Consider the following 24,571-nt stretch of genomic DNA (forward strand, 5'->3'; position numbering starts at 1 on the left):
CCACGCACTGAGCCCCCTGAGAAGGCTGTCAGCGCTGTGGGTCAATCCGCTAGGTCGCTGTACGCCAGCTGTTCGCAAACGGGGCTCTCGTGTTAACCGAACTACTTAAACTGTGAGCAAGCAGAGTCGATGGATACCCCTGGTACCAACGAAACCCACTTAAGTTACAAATACACACCGAAGATGCTCGAACGACACGTCGTGTGTCAAATCTTTGCTATTCGACTCTGCGTACAATTAAACAGTTTGGGATTAAAGAAGTTACAAAACTGGCATTGATGTGCAGTATTTTAATTAAATCAGCTTCGGCCCCAAAACGTTCTATGGACAGCGAAGTGAATTCTAAACACGCAAAACACAGCACCTCCCCTATGTTAAATATTTAAGCAAGGGGCTTTTCTCCAGCTGGTATCTGCTTTGTATCACGCCAATGCCCCCCCCCCCCCAACACAATTTTAAATCTATTTCGTGCCATTGTCGCCGCGCTAAAACAATAAACACCTCCCGAAATAAAACTGTTTTGACAACATCTGGAATCTAACACGAGGAAGCCGGAAGGAAAGAGAAACGAAGAATTGAATTATGTTCTGGGTTGCAACGCCGTGTGGTCTTGTAGGAGCTTACCGTTGTTTCGTAGCAAGTTGTCGTGGGTTTCGCGCGTGTCTCTGTGTGAATGCCGAAATGACATCCTGAAACAAGCTTCGACAACGTCCTCCCAGATCTTTGTTCGCCTCACGCCCGGTTCCATTTGACTTTGTGTTACAAATTTCGCATCTCAGACAGCGTAACAGACAATGCGAGAATCAAGTAGACTCGTAGGTGCGCACATATTTGATGCAAATTTGTACATTTGTAATTTATTGTAAATTGACATTAAAACGTTTTGAAAGACTTGCGCTGTGATGAGCTGCTTTTGTTCACAGAGGAATGGCGTTCTTTACAGACATAACAACACTTTTGATTCTTTCCTGCAGGACTATAAAACGCCTCGAACATTGAAGAAAAACTTCAAGTTATTTTCACCACTTCCAAACTTTCGTGAATCTCAGTTTCTGTCATACATCAGGCAACTCTGCAGTATGGAGGACACAGGTCACAGAAATATGACCTTGCGCGTCACTGCCAGTTTTAATGGAGTCAAAGCAGTGGTGCCTCAGCATTGCCTCCTAATTTCGCATGAGCCCAAAAACTAAGTGGATTTTTTCGATCTTAGACAGATCGGAAGTGTGAGAACTGGCACACGACGAGAAAGGATACAAAATCGATATTCACTTTGCTGATTAGCTGGAATTCTGAAGAACTCTGCTTTAAAAATTGCACTGAATGCGGGAGTCTTACAGATCGTCGATTTCATAACCCTTCTCACTATAAATTACGTCGTCAGCACTTTAAGTGAGGCACGTCGATGGGTGTACGTGAAGACGGGCTCAAGTGTGTCCACACTTTGCACTGTCCCTGTCTGATAGTAATTGGGGGGGGGGGGTTATGCCACTAATTTCGCCAAGTGCACGCAAATGCCACAACATAGAAATATTACAAAACGCGCTCCCTCACATTTCATTAAATACCATATCAGAAAGTTCTCCAGACTCAACCAACAGTAAATCCAAACGTGGGTTTTGACGCGTGATAAGTTTTTATGCAATGAGACGCCTTCAACAGATTTTCGTGCTAGGCGGAAAAGATATAAGAATTTCTACCCGCAATCAAAGGAAATCCGTCTGCCAACTGTGCATTCACACAAGTTATGCCATTATGCGTTTGCTATTCGCACGATGTATAAAGAACGCATACAAATCAGAAGAGATGTCTCGCTATTTTTGTTAGTGTTTAAAGGCGCTGGCTTAAAGTTGAAGGGGTGGACAAGAGATGCGGCCGTGGAAATTAAATTCTTATCTTTCAAGAACACAGGTGAAGTTTACAAGCGGCTTTTTGGTACACTGAACAGCCGATGATGTATGACAGCACTGAATCTCGCCAGCTCCTGGAGGGTCCCACCCCAACACACCACGAAGGATGTGGCTTCACAGTCCCTGTTATGTGCCACTGCGATAATCTGATCTTCACCGATCCCAAATTTGATTTATTTCATTACTACACCGGCCTGCCTTTGCATTATTTCAATCCCATTTGCTTTGAGCTCATATAACCGCCAGTGATTTTAAATATATTATTTTATCATGCCCGAGGAGGGAATGGGGAGTACCACGAAACGTTTTAGTCAAGATAGGCAGAGTCCCATTCGCGGTTCGAATGGGCAGTCTTAACTCCCGAACAGAAGTCAGAGGAGTAACCACTGCGCTAACCTGCTAGGTAAATGCCCTACAAATTTCTGCAAAAAAGTTGCTTTCATGTCCACGTGTGTGTGAAAATGTTATTAGCGATGATTCTGCAGTTACAGAAAGCACGCGTATTTTTTTCGGGCCACCCTGTGCCCCGCTCTCAGAGCAACACGTGTTGGGGTGTGCAACCTCTGTCGCCCTGACAGGGGGAATCTTTTCCCCTGTGGGATGGGCGCTTCACGAAACGCAGATTCAAGCTTTGGCGAGAAAGTGACCCCGAAGGCGATTCAAAAGCCCCCGTTCGCCACCCGTTGCCATGGAAATAGTTCATGTGGTGTCACAGTGGACCCTCTGCTGAGACTGACACGCTCCAACGACCTCGAAGAAGAAACTGCTTACATCCCTACCGATTCATTTCGGTTCCCTATCGTTAGTGTGTTCAGATGTCCTCTGGCGTTCGTTATCTTAGCCTTTTCATTCAGTGGGTCGACCTAAATTATAAAAAAAATATTAAATCCACGAGAATACGAAGAAGGTGAACATTGGAAATTTTCTGTACTTGGCCGTTGTCTCGTGAGGATGTGCGATCGCATGGGAAACAGAATTTAAATAGTTCGAATCTGAAAAAATAGTTTTGCTTCTCACCTCATTGCATGAACGTACAGCTCACTTGAAGGGCAACAACCCCCTGCAAAGCCGCGTGTGTAAAACTGGCGTAACGAGGCCCAACGCAGTCACTCCTCGGCAGTTGCCACCAACAAAGACGCTTCTGTTACAACATCGTATGACACGTGCGATGATAAAGGACGTTATCACAGTTTTAAGGAGACCTGCAGAGAGGGTCCCGTGTCGCAGTACCGCTGTGTTAGTCGGTTTATGGCAAACTAGTTACGGTAATTGAAAATGTGCTTGAATTAAACCTGCAGTAAAGTCCGTATGGATGATTCATTACCTATTCAGAATGGTCTGGAAAAAAGGGGAATGCTCTAACCCATCTGCTCTTTAACTTTGCCTCAGAATGCGCCGAACGCAGAATAAACTACGCACCTTCTAATGTCTCGACATCAGACAACAGGACAAATTCATTATATAAAGGTATTTCATACACTCTTTTAAAATATAGCAATTTTCAATTATGTGGGCACAACGGCAACAAATCAAAATGTAATTCACGAAAAAATAAAGCTCATTCTAAATTCGGAAATGCTAGATACAGACTTTTGGTCGTCCAGCGCGGTGTCCAAAAACCGAGAAATTAAAATACACAAAATATGTGATTTTGCCATTTGTGTTGTATAGGTGTAAAACGTGGATTTGCCTATTATGGAAAGAACTCAGCAAAATATTTGGACCTAAAATAAATTATTTGGAAGGAAAATTGCATAATGAGGGGCTCCATAATTTGTACTTTTCATAAAGATTAGTTATTAGGATCATCAAATCAAGAATGCTGAGATGAGCGGGGCATACAGCGTGCAACAAGGAAACGAGGTGTAATTTTAACAGAGAGGCCAGAAGGGAAGATACCTCTTGGACGACCCAGACGTAGGTGGGATGATTATATTGAAAATGTATTAAAATTGGTCTAAGGGAAATCGGGGTTCGGGTGTGAATTGGCGAGGCTCTGAGTATGGTCGAGTGGCAGGCTTTTGTGAAGACGGTAAATAACATTTTGGTTCCATAGAACACAGGGGAATTTTGACTAGGTAAGAGTACTGTTTGTTTCTGAAGAAGTGCTTTGCTGCATGGTCATTGGTTGCGCGGTTGCTGACGTCTGCGTTTATGATTGGTGATTTTTTATTACTGCCTCATTTAAAATAGAATAATTTGAACTTTTTGGCTTTTGTGGTAAAATTCCACCCACACAAAATTTTGCCCATTTATTTAAATCAATTTAAGGGGTTGTTCCATTTCCGAGCTTAAAATTAATATGAGTCGAACCCACTGACATCGTGTGGCATCGATATGATGCAATAAGTAATCGATAATCGAAGGATCTGACGTAATGCATTTTCTTAATCGACTTCTTCTCTCTTCGTGGTCGTTGGCGAGGTAGTTCCGTTTTGTGAGGTGAAAGTTAATATATTGTGTTTTCATGAATACTGCGTTGATTTTAAATGTGTTTTGTGTTTTTATGAAAGAAATATGTGGAAGTTTTAGTGCTACGTGTGAATCATTCGAAAAATGATGGAACTGGAAATGAGATGCAGTCTACACGACATCACGGAGCTTCGCGCCAGTAGTGAGCTAATACAATATAATAATTCCTTGTTTATGTCTTTCGATGAATTGTGTGTCAAATGCTGTCTTCATATTAACTTGTTCGTTAATACGAAATTCTGCAGTAGTGTGTTCTGTGTAGGACAGTGTCCCATGTATCACTTTTGCATTTTTATCTACCAAGGTCAGACATGGATATATTTTCCTATCTACTGCATGGCCTTGCAGAAGACCTGAAAAGGAACAACTGTAACAATTAAGGAAGCCATCGACCCCAACAGATAATTTGTCAGTAAATGAAGTATTAATGAATAGAAAATAAAACATGAAAAGATAACCAAATAAAATTTTTCAAGGTTATGGCAGTCCCAACACTTTGTATGAATCAGAATCTTGGACTATGAAAAGGGCAGATTTCCAAGAAATTCATGTCTGAAAAGACATTTTGGAGGGCACTATGGGGCTATAAAATAACTAGACATAAAATAAAAGAAAAGAAAGAGAAGTGAGGAAATAGGGAAAGAATTTTGGTAAAAGAATTAAATGAACAAATCCAAAAAAATAGGCTGCAGTGGACACAGGTTCTGAACATGAGTGCTAACAGACTGTGCTGCATTACTAAACTGTAAAAATTTAGGTTATGTGGACTTGATAGGGGTCTGTGCAGAGTTGATTTTTCCTGCCAGATTTTAGTTGAGAATGGTCTGGATCCTGCAACTTTTATTTCTGGCATTTGCTATCCTCCCCTTTCAGTATTTTGTGATTTTATTAGAACACATACTTGTAATTAACCACTACAATAATTAATGGCATCAAAAACAATTTTTTCTGATGCTACACATAAACTTGGTTGCTGCATTTGTTTCATCATCATCAGACAGTCAAGGAGTTGGGTCACAGCCTCACAGTCTGAAAGTCTCTTCTGCCATCTTCCAGGTTTCTCTGTCCACTTGGTGTGTTTTTTTTTTTTAATAATTTGGGAATTCTCTCTCTCTCTCTCTCTCTGCATTCTGTTTACATGTTGAAGCCAATTGTTTTTATATTTCAGAATTTTGTCTAAAATGGGTTCTCTTTTTAACTCTTGAGTATGTCTTAATTTCTTTTACAGCCTTTCGAAGTGTACTTTGCAGTGCGTCTCACAAATTTCATCTCAGCAGCTGTAATTCTGTTTTTGTCCTTTTTCAATGTCCAGTTTTCGCTGCCGCACAAAATGCCTGTGCACGAGCCTGTCTGGAGGCTTAAAGATAGCAGAACTATCTCCAGACTCCTCGTCGACAGGCCTGTAACCTGTAATGTGCACTTTCAAGCTTCAAGCGAATGAAGTGGACTGAAATTTGTTTCACTGGGGATGATATTTAATTATAAAATTATAATTATTGCCTATTGCAGTTCATACTGAAAAGGCATAACCTCTAAATTAGGTCCATAATAAAATTAATATAGCAGTTTACATACAAATACAGGATTCTAGTCCGCTGAATAATATATTGCCCACTGTTAAGGCCACCATCTTGTCAGCAAATTCTTGCCTTGTGTGGAATCTGAGCATTTTGAGAAAGTACTTCATTAAACATTACATCCACAGATAAAACTGTAATAATATTAAAATGTTCTGAGGCTAATGATGTAAGTAAGAGGTTGAAATGCATGCAGAGAGCATTCATGATTGGTGGCTCCTTGAAATAGTGAACAGAAGCTGCCAGTCGCAGGCCTCGAGGCTTTATTACTGGCGACGTGTGCTTAATTGCAGTGTGTTTTTGTTTAGCAGAGTGATAAAGATTAATTAGGAGACACAATTAAATACAATTTGTCTGTGCAGTTGCACTGTATCACAGTTAATCAGGAGAATTGTCTTCGATGAATATTGAAGATTCTGTTAACCACTGCACAGGATAAAATTGAATTGAATTCAATTTATTTGCATTGCATTGAATTGACCCTTCACAGGCTCAGGCCAAGGAGGCAGACCACGACACAGCGGAATACAATTACTCAGTGTCTGCTTTTGCTCACATGTGTTTGTGACAGCTGAGAGTTTCTGGTCGAGGCCAATTCTTCTGTCGATTGGGACACGTGAGAAACTCTTTTTGGTGCTGGCTTAAACTTTTATTTCATGATTCAGCTTTTTTATAAGCAGGGAAGATTATTGATTGAATAGCTTAATCCCAATTTAATAAACCCTGTTTTATGCTTACAGAGTTTAGTGTTGTACTTGTATTGTGGATGAATCAATTTGAAGTTGATGATGGTAATGAGCGCAAGAATTTGCTGCCTTGTGGAAGAATATTGAATTTCTTAAACAGTTCCTTGTGTGAGGCTCTTCCTTTTGTGAATGCCATTATTCCACTGATTTTCTTTTGGACGTAAAATCCCTTTTGCTGTTTAAGTTTCCCCCAGAAAATAATTTCACATCACAAGAAAGCAAAGTACGCTAACTTTGCAATTTCTGTCTTAGGCATAATGAATGTATTTTCAAATTTTACTTATTGTCAATTTGTAGGCCGAGAAATTGAAGGATCTTGGAATATTTGTTGCAGTAAATTTTCATTACTTGGATGTTACTAGATGGCACTTCAGGTAAAGATCTCATCTGAAGAATGTTTTGATGCCTTTGGTAATCCACTCATCATTTTCAGATATCCTTTTCACTGTTTTGATGCTGAAACTTGCTTCAAAATTTCTTAAGATGTTTAAGAATGTGTTAAATTTTGGATCCACATCATGGCTGTTTAATACCGAGTCCCAATTTTCATCGGGTATTGGTCTGAGGGAAGAGATTGCTGGAGAGACCTAGACATAGATTGGAAGATAATATCAAGCAGTTTCCGAAGATCATTTAAAATTCTTTCTAACTTGTTCAAGAAAACTTAAAAATCACCTGGAGTGTGCAGATTCCAATCGCACGACACAGAATTTTGTGTCTTGTTCTTTGCAGCGACGCAGGACATTTGCCTGATTACATTTTATATTATTTGGGATGGGGGTAAGTTCACAAATAATGGAGATAATGTAATTCATCATGATTCTTTTTTTTTGGCCAGAGTTATCCTCTGAGTTGAACTTTCCACTCACCGTTCCAATTCACAATCAGCTGTAGTACGTACCTGTTTGTAGTCTTAGAAACAAGTGTACGTGTTTCAGCAAGACAGAGGCTTCGTTTTCAAATAGAGAAAACGTTGCAAATTCTAATTGTAAATTTTATTGAATCTTATATCCGGTTCATAATTCCGCAAAATGGACTTCGTGCTTTACACCTAACCCTACTTTCAGCCTGTACTGACTTGAGTGAAAACCCCTGGTGACGAGTTTCCTGTAATTCTGGAAGTCGTCGGTTGGGCGGATCAGATAATTTAGGAAATGTTCATGTACCGTTTAAGTTTCGAGCTGTTGAGTGGGAAGGGTCGGGGTTCGAACGAAAGTAAAAAAAGGGTGACGTAATGAAAGGTGATGACGTATGTGCACGTCATAAACCCGTGTGCCGAAACCTTACAGCTAGTAAATGAAATCCGTTTTGGTAGGTCGAAGGAAGTTGGTGGTAGTGTTACCATAATCCCACGTGAACAAACCTCGGACAGAAGCAGTCACTTCCGGATTTTACGCACGCACGCAGGTCTCTGGGGTAAATGTCATGTTTGATGAAGTGGAGAAAGGATTTTCATTTTGGGCTACTGGCTTTCAAGGTCGAAGAAATTTTTTCGCGACCTACTTTTCGGTACCGTTCGTGAAAAAACGCGATCAGTTTAATATTCGCTTTGCTGGCAGTTGCATGCTGTATGAAATCGTACAAGAATGTGTCCCTACGGAGACACTCCTGCTTCGTATTCGCGAGGCCCGGGTTCGGATCTCGGCCCGGACACCGGCTGTCCTGACCGGGGATCATGGTTTTCCTCAGTCCCTCCAGGAAAATGTCTTGATGGTATCAAATACGTATTAGGCCATGACCGCTTCCTTCCACATCCTTTCCAATTAATTTTTCACTACAGTCCTCTTTTTCTACGCTACAGAAAAAGCGTCGTTAAACTGTAAATATAATAATAATAATAATGCTCCTACTTTAGGAGAAATTATTGCGATAAAAAATTATCTAGAAAGGGAACAAACAGTATGCATGAATGTGATCCTGAGAAAATTAAACTTTTCTGAATGTTGATCTGCTGGAATGTGAAAATTGCCCCAGAATTTGTAACACGCAGACGAAAGTAGACGGCCCATTTGATTTGTCATGATGAACGGCTGGGCTTATTTCCTTACTGACTACAGTTCTCTGTCAGAAGGAAAAACTTTAGCTGGAAATTGGATTCCTGGCTGCTGGGTCCTTTATGTACCTTTAATGCTAACAAGAGGGCGGGATATTGTTTCTCCCTTCTGAGGGGAACATACACAAAAAGGTATGTAAAGTTTTACCCAGAGCTCGGCCCGGATCAAGACACGTGAGGCTCTGGGGGTCAATAATTACATCTCTGTTTTTTTCAGTTGGGCTCCCAGACTCCTCACTGCAAAACTGACCCAAGTCCCTTCACGTAGGCCGCCATTTCGTGACTGGCTTAACAATTCTAACATCAGTCGTTAGTGAGAGAAATTCCTTCAAAGAAAAACATGCGGACGGACGGACAGGAAACGGGAAGGAGGCTGTTGTTTATTTTCAATTATAAATGTTAATACAATTAATTTGTTTTATGATTGTTCTGACTGAACAGTTGGTTTGTGGGAAGTTAAGCGTTGGGCGTCATTCGAACGGCCTTCAGAAATATCAAGGTGCTCACGAGAACATTAATAAAAACTGCTTTTGTCATCATGATCGTGTCTTATTTCTGCAAAATCGCGCCGGCTGTTCGCACTGCAAAGTTCATTCTCTTGATCACGGTTTAAAAATCCGAAGCAGTCAACTTCGGTCATGTGCGTGTTAGACGGAAGGGTCAGGTCAGTTTGTTTACCGGGCGAGGCGTGAGTGGAAAATGTTCATCAGAATGTTTGCTTTGTGCCACCAAGTAATAACACTTTCATTATCCGATTGTTTTCGCCACTCCCTCAGTTCCTAAGTTATATTCTATTTCGCGCGTAAGCTCTCGTGGACCATTTGGGTGTTCTATTTTAATCTGGAAATAGAAAAATACTAAACGTTTTCGAACTCCGAGTGGAATCGGGGACCACCTGACTACAGACCACTCGCCCTCACGTTTTGATTGTGCCTCAATTTCTGATTTGTGAGAAAATTATATACTACGCACTTTCATTACAGGGCAATGTTAATATAAAAATACTCGATTTTCGTTTGAGACCATTATTGTGGGTGTTTTATCAATTTCAAAACACGGTGATTTAATTGGCGATATTGTAAATTTTCGTGCTGATTTTCATACACGGTATGTAGATTATAGATTTATCAACACGAAGACGAATAACAACATCGACTGAAATGTATTTTGTGGCAAAAATTAAAGAAATGCACTGGTGTTTTATATTTACCGATTATTTTGGTGGGTGAAAGCATTTTGTTCATTGCGCAAGGACAGACACAATTATTCCCCATCGTGCACAGTTCTCAAACTGCCAGATGTCGCTGTGTGCACTTCAACATAAGCCGGAAACTACTGTACATCTTTGCCAAAAACCCGGAATTTTTCGGGTCTCATATATAATGCATCAGTCTTAGGAAGACGATGATGAAAACCGATAAAGAAGCAACTGCATCATATAAGATTAAACTGTCAGCTGAGACCGTAACCCGATATCAGGGTCGGAAGGGACGCCTTAACCTCCTACTTTGTCTCTTACTAGGGACTTTTTGCATAACAGACAACCCTTCAGCGTTTTTCGTGTAAAAATTCTGGCGAATAAATTCACATAACGATATGTTGCCTTCACATTTGTGTTTGAAACTCATTTGCCTCTCGAACGGCCCAAGAGGCCACTTGTAATGCAGTTAGGATTAGTTGTAAAGCAGCTTGTGGCTCGCAAACCACTTGCGACTAGAGTCTGTTCACTTATGTCGTAACAACACGTTTTAAGCTGTCGTCAAACTTCGAGTTAGATTGTATTCATGTTTTGTGACTGGTACAGTGTTAATTAATTCGACGCGCGTGACAAACCGACTTGAAGATAATATTGAAAATGTTAGGGGTTTAGTTGGCTGGATGCTGGCTCTTATGAACACGATGGTGAATCTTGACTAGCTGACCGACTATCAGTTTCTCGGGAAGGACCCTGATGCATTGCGTTAGTTGGTTGCTTATCTGGTGTATTTTACATCATGTTTTTTTGTGAAAAAAAATTATTGCAACCGGAACAGTTTGGTTACTTCCGGTGTATGTTTAAATTAACAGCGTCATGTTTCTCCATTGCGAGAACAATTTCCTTGACTCACCTGGGTTAAATTATGTGCGCTACTCGGGCCTCAGTTTTCTGTGCACGTGCTTCAGTGAGCAGCTGCCCCCTCCCCCTCTCATGTCCGTATTATTTATCCTCAGGCGTACAGGAAATCTGAAAGTACGCGTGCAAGATGACAGACTCCTGGGCTAGTGAGACAAGTTGATACCGCGTCATTACATCGTTCGGAAGGGGTTCTAGATCCCTCGGTAAGAGCACGAACATAATGGACCCTTCTGTTGGCCCACACCCGAGTGGCGATGGATTATGACGACGATGCAGTCAGAAGCAAAGCCTTCGGATAGACGAAGATTTCAATCCTTGCTTGGGAGTGGACGAAGAGGGGGGGGGGGGGGGGGGGGGGGGGGGGCAAAGTCGGGATTTAGGACTGTAACATCAACGTTTCGAAAATTATAAAGGATTTGACCGTTTCTATGTAAACTGAATTGTGAGCCATCGATATCTGCGTATCGTCATCAGCTTGAGACAAATTTCGTCTTTATATTTACTGATCTGAAATAACGTCTAAAGTCGTCAGACGATCCTACTTCTCGTAGTGGATCTACTCTCAGTACACGGAGGTTTCTCAAGAAATGGCTTCGCAGACTTCGTGTCTCTTGTCATGGGGAGTACGTAATAGATTCTTTAACTTGGAAAATGTTTACATTAAATTCCTTGCTTATCCACGTCTTCATTTTCTTATTCCTAATCACGGGCCTGTACGTGCAGACATTTCTCAGTTTGCGTGAGAGAACTCGAGGTGTGATGTACGAAGGAAGAATAAGGATGCACTGCAATTGGTTGTTTGACAAAGTTGTGGAAACAAGCAGGAAATACTGGGTGCTTGTACGGCCAGTAGCAGGGGTTCAAACCCGATCGATGGACCGCTCCGGAAATCACCGTGGCAGAGAGTCCAGTATTCGGCTTGTAGCTCAGACGAATAACATGTGCATGGCATTGCAACTAACACGCGTTTTCGTCGCCATAATCAGTTTAACACATCTGCTATTGATAACTTACTTCGGTGTAGACACAAAATGCGTGGTTTGACTCTTGAAACGACAAGTACTTTGGGTATGTATGTACGTACAACATGCAAAGCATCCTCACGTACGCAACAGTGAGATATAATCTGTTAATTAAGAGAAACGCAACAGATTGTGTTGGTATCTGCTTCATAAACCTAACTACGCTCGCAGACGGCAGAATAGCACCAGAGAGTCTACTGTTGTCCAGAGATGTTAATCTGACGTAGCAGAGCGTAGCGTATGAAGAAACACGAGTTATATGATGACAGCCTGATTTTGTTTGCCGAGAATATCAGAGGAAGTAATTAAAGGATTCCAAAGGAAATGTCTCGAATATACATTTTCTCCCACATGTGTACGATTTTAATTTCCAGGGCTGTGATAAAAGTAGCGAGGCGCAGGTCAGTAATGCAGATGATACGTATGGAATGACCATAAATTACGGTTGGAAGAACTTCATATTTCATTTGCCAGTGGATTCGTGTTTCATTGTAAGCTGCCTCTCGTAATTGTTAGAACACGGCCTTCCAGCTCAACAAAGACGTTTTCTTCGCTTGTGGTGACGGTGTTAGGGCGATTGTAACAATCTTCCTTCTCTTGTAACAGCAAGACGATGCAACGCTGGTTGCATAACTAGCGATGAATTTGCAACCTCCGTTTCACTATTGTTAGTTTGCGTATTTGCCGACTGTCATTGACAGGCAGTGTAAGTGCCATTGCAGCACAGAATTCGCTGCTGAGTGGAATAATACGTCGACTTGCAAATAGTGGGGTTTGTCATTCCAGTGCCACTCGGCTGCTGTGCTGTCAAAATCTTTGATCCAGCTTCGATCCCTGTCAGTCCCCGATTTATGTGGGAGCTACCGACTCCCTTTCCTGTGATTCTGACTTCTTGTTAAATTGAAGCATTAATGTTAAGATGATATTAGAGCTATAGCATTATGGAGGATTAGGCAGGAGGGACATGTAGCACTCAAGAAATGGAGAACCTGAAACGAAGAGACCACTTGCGAGACTTGGGCGTGGGTGGAAAGGTGATATGAAAGTTGGTGTTCAAATATACGACTCGCAATGAATAATTACAGGTCCCAGTGGCGACGGGCTGTTGTGATCCTCAAGAACTGCTTCGTTCTCTCCGTCAAATGTGAAACTCAAACTTCTTTTTTGTTTTGTTGATACAAGGAAAGTAAGGCAGTTTAGCGGCTTTATACGATGCGAAGTAGTGTTTCACCGCAACGTTTAATAGCTGTGGGCCCATTGTAACAATCATTTACAGAATTAGGGAAGTAAAACTCGTGCTACAGGTATAACCCATCGTAAGAACTTGCTTGCTGGCGAGTAGTCTCAGCATTTCGTTCTTTAACGTCAAAGAAATTACGTGTTAAGATGGCGGCCGTCTTCTGGGTCGTTGCGCCGTGTGGTCTGGTAGAAGTAGTAATGGTAGTAGCACTAGAAGTAGTAGTAGTAGTAGCACTAGAAGTAGTAGTAGTAGCACTAGTAGTAGTAGTGGTAGTGGTAGTAATAGTTAGAAGTAGAGGGTAAACTTCTACCAGACTGCACGGCGCAAAAACTCAGAAGACAGCCCTCTTCAGACTCACCGCCGTGAAAACCTCAGATCCTACAAATGATGTGTTCATTAAAGAATCATCGTGTTTTGTAAAGTCACGGAGCGTAGCAGTGACAGCCCATGAGATATTGATGATTTATAAGTAAGCGGAAAATTAGTGAAATCCCGTGTCGTTTCTCGGTTGCAGTTTCATACAGCGGGAGGCATCAGATAATTTCATGGCCGAATTAACTTGACGTAACATCTTTCTGTTCGAACAGACAGCTATAAGGAATTCATGTGGCCGCTGCCTTTCATTGACGTTCAGCCGCGTGTGAGGATTAACACGGCTGAATCAGTCCTAAAAGTCAGGGTACTGAAGTGGCGCTACACAGAATTTTTATAAATAAAGAAAGGCCTGTGGTTCGTGTTTCTACAAAGAGCTAAAATTAGGTGTACGGAGCCCTGAGAACGGGGAAGTGGGACATTCTTCTCTTCTCCAGTTCTGGCACAAAAGCCTGAAAACGTGGGTGATAATGTACATCTCCCTGCGCCCATAAGTCCGCTGTCTCATGACGTGAGCATCCACCACCTTGGAATGTTCCTGTTTCTAACGTAGACGTGAGCTCGTGCTACATTTTCGGGGCCGTCAGGTTCTAGTATCGTCCAGAAGAGAGGCCTTTTCGCGTGGAACACATCGCCGTCTTGAACGAAATCATTTCGATAGTACGAAGCATCACCAGTTGGCACGTCGTCGTGAAAACTTACATGAATATGCAACAAAATCGATACGCATATAATTTGCTTGGGAGAATATTTCACTTACGTTATTGCGCAGTGCATGCATTTCCCGACTTGTTGCAGTTTTAAAACGAAACGTCACTCTGGAGTGATCACAACAGCTGTGTATTAATTGCGAAGTCCTGGGTTCCGTTCAAGAACTGAAGCCGGTTGTGTTAACTGAGGTGTTTCATGATTTTCCTCAGCTTTCTTGGGAGAGATGTTAAAGGAGACCGTCGTTTCAGCACGAAAATTTTGCGAAATCAATGTTGACCAGCCCGCACATACGTGGCCTTCGGGTTTGATAACTCATCTTGCACAATACGTAAGTAGCTTGTGTCGTTTATTCAGATGTTTCCGTAAGGATTGTAAATTCTAATTGATGCGAGCTTTTGGTGGGACTCGCTCGTAGTTCGCGATCCAGTAGAGAGAGTCACGTCGTCCCAGATAGCGCGCTGAACACGGAAACTGTCGCAGACACAGACGACGATGGATATCATTCAAGCTGACCGTTTAATTTCCTTTTCTGCGAGCCACGATTTATCAGTAATTCCATAAACATGGACAAGAGTGTCGCTGATATCACGTTGAAAGAGAGAAAGAAAGAAAGAAAAATTGATAACTTTGTCGTCAGATTGTCTGTTCGTTTTTAATTTCCGCAACCCACAAGTCTCTTGAAAGGGATGATTAATATTAGTTTGAAGTCACAGAAGTCCGTGTTTGACACTCGCGTGTCGTAATAAGTCGGCAATAACCACAGTAAGTCCACCCTTCTGAACCCCAGTCCCCTGTTCCTTTGAATTTAGAAGTCGTCTTCCATTTTGTGGTCTCCTTATAACCACTCGTGCATTTTGTCGGAAAAAAGAAATCGGCTTGTAAACTTCACTGACACAGAATAGCCGTTTCATGTGCTGCTTGTCTTGGACAGAGAGGTTGTATTTTCCGTTTTAACCGCAAACTTCGTGCCAGTATCGCGGAACGCTTTGAGGTTTGTTGTTGTTGTTGAGCTGGAAGTGCCTGATGTTGTTATCTTGATTAGAGGCCACAATGTTTACAGTTGCTTCGCGGTGGTTTATCGGTCGTCCTTAGACCACTTCGGACTAGGTGGATCGGTCATTCAGCAAAGTCACATAAAAGACACAGTTCTAATGAATTCCTCCTACTCGTCGTAGTAATTGATATGAGGTGGGTTCGGTGTCCGGTCGTGGCCTTTTTCTGGAAAGCGTAATGGCGTAAAATTCTGTATTGTGTAATTCGGTTCCAGTAAATAATGTAATGTAATATGAATGACGCAGAAGTATGGCTTTGTGATGGATACTGACACTCAATAAATTCATCCAGGAGAACGAGCGAATGAATTTCAAGGCTACTTCATTGCTAATTCGCTTTGAAATCCCCCCCCCCCCCCTCACACACATGAGAAGCAGAAAGGTGGCTGTTGTCGCCGGAATTATTTGTTTTCTTTTGTAGAAACGCCCGCAAGATATTCAGATTCAGAGCCCTTGAAATATTTATGTCAGATTAATACGAAGTGTAGTCTCGAAATGGCAGCAACGACTTGCTCGATTTGATGTCGATGGATGAGGAGGGGTTTGAAGGAAGTAGGGAAGCCAAGGACTGCGATCAGTTCAGTGAACCTCCGGGTGTCGTAAAATACATTAAATAATTAGCTGAGCGACCTGTCGGCTTCTCGACAAGGACTCCGCACTGTGCACTGTAGTGCTGCTGAACTATGTTGCAGGCTCGTCTAATCAGAAAAGGCGACCGTATTTTTCTGTGTGAACTGTGATCTTATTTGCCTTATTGTATTCACTATCGTGGTCGAGGAGGGGGGGGGGGGGGGGGGGGTTACTGCTGAACCCTTATTACCGACGTTATTGTACGTGTATTATTACTGTTGCTGCTAAGTGAAGGTTTTTATGTGCAGTGCCAAGAGCCAGGTCTTGAAATTGCACGAGTTGAAAGATTACGAACAAAGCAGATTCATGAAACCTTATGTCAGTGTAACAGTGCGAAAGCACAGAACCAGCCACCGTCTAAAAGTGCGATTAGAACCACAGAAACGCTGTATCAACTGTTAGTGTTGTAGCTTTCGGCAATCTGAAACCTGGCAGATTGGTCGCGAGACGTTGTGCCCGTCTGGAGGTGACACGCCCAAAGTGCATTTGAGTTTGTTGTGAGATGAACTTACGTCGCTGACCTCGCAGTGAGCTGCGACAGGCCACTTGTAGCAACGGATGGCAGTAATTCCACTGCACAAATGCAGCAATGAAAACGTTTTATGTCCCAGAGGAAATTCGCCCTTTGAACCCTTTTGTGACTTCCTGCTGTAAAGTGCCGGGGTGCGGTGATACCTGCCTCGTGCAGCAAAGTGACAAACTTGCTGAATTACGTGAATTTGAACGTATGTACGTCGTGTGGGGTCAGCTACCGGGTGACGAATAGGAAATGAGTGTCTTCATTTTAATATATTAAGAACAAAAACGTCCGGATTTCGCGAAAAATAAGCTCAGTGTTCTTTGCAATATCAGCCTCGTTCTCGTCCCTTATAGAGCCACTTTCCCCCCCTTCTCCTGAAAATGCCCTCCTGCATCGAACATCCTGTTCGCCTCAGCTTCTGATTGCCAAGTTCTATTTAGTCTTCCCCCTGACCCTGCGAACTATGCACTAATTTCAGCCCTGCAGATAGAGGCAGTGTTTTCCTACGAAACGTTACCTACCTACAAATTCTACATCACGATGGCTTCGTCTTGGTCACCTGTGTCTGTCGACTCTTCGTACAAGCAGTTTGCCCCTTGTGAGGCTTGGGTCTACAGGCTTTGCAAACATCCTAGCCTGATGAATATAATCATGTCTCACCCTCTTGCGTCTCCACCCCAGCAGTGACAGCTTTCAGTTACAGTCGGCACCAACACACCCCCTCGGCAACCCCTACAGTTTCAAATTAGCCTAAACACCATCAGACAACGTCACCCCCAAGACCGGGTATCAATAACACGACGAATTTCACTGAATTCACATGTTTGAACCGAAGAAATGGAATAGCGTTTTGCAGTCAATTCGCCCTTTGTAATCTGTGTACTTGTTTGCGATGCGAGGTCCACTTCAGTCGCGGCTCAATTACGTGAATCGCTTTGTGTGTGTGGACCCCAGACCGAAACGTCGCATTGGAACTGAACTGCAGGGCACAGGTGACATAGCAGATGGAATTGTGAACTGTAACAACTGATGTTGTGTTTTGTGATGATGAAAGAGATTCGGCTGTTTGAAATGACAGTGGTCTAATGTTCCTACTGAAAGGCCCATTGTACTGCACCGTGCAGTTTTGCCCTGTCAGGATAGGCAGCTGACAGACCGATTGAAAGTCAATAGCTTTAGTAACGCACGTCTGTTCCATTCGTTCGTTCTGTTAACTGGTATTTTGGGCTGAACTTTTAAAGTGAAGCCTGTCGTCGAATTTGCTGCCACTGGATGTTCGGGAGCAATGCCTACGTTTCACACACCCAAATAATATCCGCGACATGTGCGCGGTGTGCAGCATTTTGACCGCAACGCAACAGCAGTCGCGTGTTCGACTCTCACAGCTTCACCCACGACACGCGATTCGTAATCACCTTGATTGCTAGGTCCTGCGTACGCCATTTGCGCCAGAGCTGCGCAGGTGTGAACGAACAATCCCTGTCGAAATCGCTGGCTGCTCTCTCTTCCTGCTCGATGCGTTTCCTGACAGGAGGTTGGATCCTTCCACCCTTTTCTCGGACTGGAACCTGTTCACATATGTTTTTTAGGCAGACGATACAGAAGTGGTTTGCCATTGCCTTAGATGCTGAATAGGACGATAGAAAATTTCGGGACGCGGGACGTTTTATCGACAAGAGCGCCGAAACAACTGAAATTTCGGCTGTAAGAATTGAATATCGCCATTGGTTTCGTCGTTTTGTGCGTGAAGGGGCTCGTATTCAGTACTTTGGGTTTGGAATATTCTGTGTGGCAGACGTAGATTCGAGGATAATTTTAAAATGAATCTTTTAAGTATGATCTGAGGGCATGCCTCACGTTTACGAACCTTCGTATTCCATTAGAGGCAGGGAATTTCTTGACTCGACTTAGCTCGTCTTGATCATCTGTGTGAGAACGGGATTTTACTGTTATTGGATTTAATACGTCTTCTCTTCCAGATGAGAGCTGTTATTTTCCCATTTTTCATACACACGAGATCACAAACCACCTTCAGCTCCATTTTCTTTACAAAACTTTCGCGAATATCAGTATTCTTAATTCCTGCACATGACACGTGATAGCCGTGAACGAGATTTTCTTTCTAAACTTTAAGTCTAAAAAGCTTTGAAGCCAGTAAAAATTATTAGCGCAAAAGGATGACGTCTCAAGCGCTCGAGTTACTTTTATGTACGGGAACTAGTCAGCGCATATTTGATTTAACAGTTCCATAGTCGAATGAGAATGTTTGTAATGTGTCTGCATCGTGAAGCTTCTGAGACGTGGGCCTAATTCAGAAGTGAGGTGCGTAACGTATTGATACACTTTGAAAACGCTGTTTCAGACTGAGAACTACGTTATAGGCATATAATGGACTTTTAATAGTAGTTCTGAACGTTTTATAAAATACGTTTGCGTGGGGTGTCGTTGGTGGAATCCTCTGTTAAGCTGTTTTAAGCACAGACTTCTTTTGCTTAGTACGTGTGACATGCTTAACCCGAAATCATCTTCCTTGACTGAAATACATGGACCGGTGGAGCGCGCGACTGGTCCCAACCCAGTATCGTGGTTTGTTCTGAAGCAGACCAGCTGTTACGGTACATAAATATAGCAGTAGCCTTCTGTCATAACACCATTAGCGATTTATGCGTATGTTATAAACAAATTACAGCAGCGAAATGTGGAAGCCACAAGCCTGTGAAAATATCTGATCCCGAAAATTATCGAAGGCAGTGGAATTATGTCTGTTAGTTAGAAGTAGGAATATGCCCCGCCCGTTCCGATGGCACCTGTGACCCCCCCCCTCCCCCCCAATGAAGAAGTGGGGGAAACCGAGTCATCGCGATGGGGCCTGTGCTTAAACGTGATCGAAATATAGACTTTCTGCTCTTTAATACGTGGACATCAGCGAATTACGCCGAAAGCCAATATTCATGACAGTTCTCTAGAATTTGTCGCGATGTTGTGTGAAAGTGGCTTAACTCCTATAGGGGTGGGGGTGCTGGTATGGAGCCCCAGAACTTACCCGCGTAGTGAGCCAGCTTTCTCCCCCTCCCCGTGTCACATGCCCCTGTCTTGTATTTAATGATGATTTGGCCCCTTTAATAATATTTGGTGATCTCAGCAACGCGCAGTCAGACTTCAGCGGATAACGCAGTCCTGATTTTGCCATTATTTTAGTGGTTAAATCTAAAGAAGCGGGAGACTTGTTTTAGATTTAATAACGAAACTTTGCTTTCTTATTATGAGGCTACATCACGTTGTGCAGGAAAGTTAAATTAGCTTTTACATGAAGCCAGTTGCAGCTGTGCCGCCGGTACGCACCGCAGAATGACTATTATACTTCATCAGTTACGTACCGATACTTCATACTTGAGAACAGAACTTCAGTTTGAATGATGAGCACAATAAAGCCATCTCAGTGCTGGGCGAGGAAGTTTCAAGTGCTAGAACATGAAGCTCTTTCGACTCCTGGAGGGGAAAATCTTCGTAACTTTTAACCGCACGTCACACCCTGCTCTTTTAACTCAGTGGGCATGGCGTCGATTTTCGGTCGTGTGTCTAAGCTTGAACTCGCACGGTCAGTTCCGCAGCGAAATTCCTTTTTTATGCTGGCCCTTAATACAGTCATAGACCATGATTTGTTTGTATCAGACTACGCGGCTCTTCGACTCGGTGTGAGATCCTCAGATCGTAATACATGACACAGCGTCGTATTTACGGAAGACCGCGGTGAAATTTGTACGAATTTCAGTCATGCGAATACCTGACGCCACAGCGGAAAATTCGTTCTTCGCACCCACGAAGTTCTTGTGACGGTCAAGTGTTTATCACCGCGTCTCGACTCTCCTCTTATGTGCAGTTTTATCCATCCTCCCGTTACTTCCGCTCTCTTGGGCTCAACTATTACTCTCGTCTTCAAAATCCTCAAATTGTGTTCTTCCCTTCTTCGTAGTGACAGTGATTTAATTGTCGTATAACTTTCACGTTAGAAGCAGACCGCGCTATTTTACGTGCCTCACTGCGTTCTCACATTAGCATTATCGCACGACTAAATTAATTTCACTTAGCGTACACAAGCGTGAAAATGTCGGCGGAGATATTTACGGCGGGACAAGGAAATTTCGGCGTGAGGTGTTGGTAAATTAACACACCCATGGTTTTGGGGGCGGACGCATAAAGTAGTCAACATTCTAAACAGGAAAAAAAAGTATTTTCTAAAGAATTATGTGAAATGCGGCGTTTGCTCCAGGTTCATATCCTGGAAACTGGGATTGGAATTGTGACGCGTTCAAACGTGCTCTTTACCTGGTTTAGTACCAGCAAAACAGCAAGGAAGTATAATAAAGCTGCTCTGTGTGGGAGTTTTCGCGGGTCTCATGCAAAACGGCAGGTCAGAGGCTGGCTCGGTGTAGCAACTCGTAATATACATCAGCATTGCGCCGTGGGGCGACTTGTGACGATTTACAGAATGCTTAAATATGAACGAAGTTGCAGAGTTTTAAGATGAGTAGCTCTGTCTGCATATGAATTTCCCTTCCCCTGCGACGACTACTAATTAACATCACTGTGAACTCTTCGTGCTGAGAAGAAACAAAATACGCGCGATTGTCGTGTGGCGTGGATACCAGGGAAAGCCTTGAAACTCAAATTTTAGTTTCGCTGTTTTCGTGTAAGTTATAGAATTCTGCACGATCCTATAGGGTAAGTGTAGTTTGTGCCCTGACATCAAGGTGGGACGTCTAACTTGCGAATTAAATCGATGATGGATCTTGGTCTCAGCAGTTGGTTCAGGACCACCGAATTCTGGATCCGCGCCATCTTGTGTGGGTATCTCCATACCTGCTTGTGCACAAGGGCGTCTGTCAGCTCCACCAATTCAGATCCCGCGTTTCTTGTCCGGACTGAAATATACATCAAAAATAAGATTATCAGACTCGCAAAGTTCGGATTCACTCCACCTAAAGCTACTTATATTTGCGGGCCGCGGGGAAGGCTTCTTCCCTTATCTAAGCTTCACACTCCGGGATATTAAGTTTTAATTTTCCCAGGGATTTGCCGACCCTTGTCTCAACAGCGGGGGACCGCGCACGTGGTCTGCAGCAGAGGGACTTGGAAGGTGGCTTAAACTGCTGAGCACTTTGAGTACAAAACGCAGAGTGGCTGCCACGTTTTATAAGCATACACCTTGTGCTACATTTCTTATCTGATGCAAATTCTACTAGAAACAAAATTTACGGAAATTTTCTTATCGGATGGATCCGCAACCTGTCGAAAGCGGGACTCGTGGGAAGGCTTTTAGTACTGCTTTAGAGTTACGTTCGTGCTATTTCATAGCACGAACGTAACGACATATTTGCTTTAGCACAGATCCGTTTACGATTTAAGGACAAGTCCCGCTTCTACCGAGACCATTTTTCCTTGCAAGCAAAACCATGAAGCTCGGAGCCTTTGCCCGATTTGCAGTCAGGCCAATTTGTTCGATCGTTGAGGGGGTCCGCTGCAGTTGTATAATACCTTCTTGTTTCCTGCGCTGAAACGTACAAGTTCCTGACTTGACTACGTGTTAAAGCAAGTGACTTGTTATTTGCATGATACACTTTTATGTGCGCAGTTAACTTAGACGGCGAGAGCCGCATAAGCAAGGTTTATCGGAGTTCTGTTGCATTTACAAACACGCCGTGTGAAGTCTAGAATTTCTATTTGCGCTTTAAATCGTTTCTGCCAGGTGAGACGGAACGTTTTCGGGCTTCTTGATTTGAAGCACGTGAAGAGCGGGTGCGAGCAACTCCCAGGGGCAGTTGCGAACTCAAGAGTTAATGCAGATTCAATTAAGCCTTGGTGCAGCATGATAACACTTCGCAGAAGACGTATGGAGGAGTAGATGTATAGCTCCATGCATTATTAACCTCGGAACCAAATGGGAGTGAGTGGTCAGCTGTTGGGGCAAGTCCTAGGTGGAGGCTGGGAGGACACAGTGATGGGGGGGGGGGGGAAATGTTTCTTTCCCTCGCGTTTTTCGTATTAAATTACTTTTTCGCTCAAACGATACGACCCATAAGAGACGAAAATATTGTTGTTCGTTAAACAAGTTGTCAAGCAACTTGAAACGGCCTTTTTACAATTTTGAAACATTGAGTTATGAGTCATCATCTCGCAGTCAGACCTAACCTACTCAGGGACCTTTTTAAAAGCCCTGCTCGCTTCCTTAGTTCATGTGGTTTGCAAAATTTTTACTATTTTTTACGTCTATTTTCTCTCATTCCGAAAACAATTGGTTTCACACATCAAAATACGTCCAATACAGGTCCTGGCAGTGCGCATTTGCCTTTATACCCCATCCAAATGCAATTCGGCGTTCTCATGAATTTCATTTCAGCCGCTGTAATTCTGTTTTCGTCGTCTGTTTTCAATGTCCAGTTTCCACTGCCACATAAAAGATCCAGGTGAAGCAGAATATTACACATTCTTATTCCAGCCTCTTTCTGGACGACTGGTGTTTCGGATATTGGATCATGAGGCCTGTTACTCGTAACGTTACAGAAATGTTGGCGTATTTTCGTGTTTGTCTTCCACATGGCAGTGTTTCTGCAACTAATTTCATATTAATACAAGGAATTACGCGCCACGCTAAACACCACTGAATGGTAACATGCTTTTTTAAAACTCGGATTTCTGTGTAGCAGTTGTCAATGAAAAGGTCTGATGAGAAACGGTCCAGCTCAGCGACTACTAGCTTTGCAAGAGGAGGTTCGTTCCACATCTGCTTGTGTTTCGTTTTTTGGCGGGCGCTGGGCAAGTCCAGAGGAAGTGACGTCTCTGAGGCCGTGGAGTCATTTCCGCCGAATAAACTTCTACGATGTTTGGTGTCTGGCTCCTAATAAGTCGCAATTACTGACAAGAGGGTCGTTGTTTTCGGTGAATCGTATCCGTATTCTGCTCACGTAAATTTAGCGCCGAAGTCGTTCATAATAATAAATCGGTAAATACAAATATGTCGTCGTAACACAGCGCACCGGTGCACAGTAAGTGCGTGTTGTGTTACGCGCCTTGAGACGATAATAGTAGCTCATCTGATCAAGAAGTTTCTCGAAGGTTCTTGCAGCGTTCGTAAGGGCCCACCCATTTTCGGTTGCTCGTGTCTCTCTCTCTCTCTCTCTCTCCTCGGCGTTGTACTGCAAGCGATTATGGGAGAAGGAATTTTGTAAGCACTAAAGAACCCGAGAAAAAGAAACGAAAAATCTTCAGTAATTTTTCCCTTCTCAAACAGCGAGTGTATGCAAAGTGAGGTTATTAATATTGTAATTTTGCAGCACCAGAAATAATTGCAGGAGATGCTAACTCGATTGCGGCGACATTTAAGAATAACTTAGCTGCGGTGCATTTGCATACGAAGTAAGGAGACTCGTTGCGCCTTTAAAACGTCGAAGTTACTGAATGTTCAGCATAATTATTATTCTTCTCATCCACTCATTTTTATGGTCCTAGTTTTAGAAGCTACTTGCTATTCTCGTATGTATCCTTAGACGTAAATACAAATTAGCAGATCTTAAAACTTTACGACGGCATTAAACCGTGAAGCGTTTGAGGCCCAGGCCACTATAAGGAGAATTCGGTTGCTGGTTTGAAGCCGACTCTTGCTCAGTGTCTCCGCCATTATCCTGCGTGAATAGGGGTCTGATGGCTGATTCCCCATCGAAGGATTCATTTCAATTGATTGCGAATCGGGTAAGGCCAGGGGGAATGAAGCGTCTTCCGAAATGTGTGAATTAACATACGAGTTTTCGGCTGTTCATAAATTACGCATTTAGGCTGAAAGAGTGTATTTACGCTTTGATAAAAAGAAGTCTACGAAATCGCGTGCTGGTCCAGCAGTTTCTAATCAATCAGCCATTAAACTGTCACGAAGCAGTGGTGTGGTCTCCTCCATGTTGCAAACAGAGCAGTCGGACTTGCTTTGTGCACAAGTAATTATCATTATCAGTTTCATGTTAGGGATGTAATAACTTCGAAGCAGAGAAGTTGGCAGTAGCTCAGCGAGCCAAGAAATTCACTACTTTTTATGGAACCTGTCCAGAAGAGTCCGCCATGTAACCGTGTTCTGAGTCACTTGAATCCAATCTGTCCCATTG

At 42.9% G+C, this 24,571-nt stretch overlaps 1 protein-coding gene across 1 annotated transcript in view; it reads left to right on the forward strand.

The window, feature by feature from the left end:
- The first annotated feature begins 4,323 nt into the window (after positions 1 to 4,323).
- Positions 4,324 to 24,571, forward strand: part of LOC110836403 (xylosyl- and glucuronyltransferase LARGE1) — a 99,319-nt gene continuing 79,071 nt past the window's right edge. Inside the window, exon 1 of the mRNA XM_022077548.2 lies at positions 4,324 to 4,524. Coding sequence (XP_021933240.1) covers positions 4,467 to 4,524 — 58 coding nt within the window. The 5' untranslated portion in view covers positions 4,324 to 4,466. The remainder of the gene's footprint in view (positions 4,525 to 24,571) is intronic.

Source organism: Zootermopsis nevadensis, unplaced genomic scaffold (assembly GCF_977971745.1).
Source record: "Zootermopsis nevadensis isolate Lab colony 2312 unplaced genomic scaffold, Znev_1.0 Znev_ptg000022l, whole genome shotgun sequence".
NCBI lineage: Eukaryota > Metazoa > Arthropoda > Insecta > Blattodea > Termopsidae > Zootermopsis > Zootermopsis nevadensis.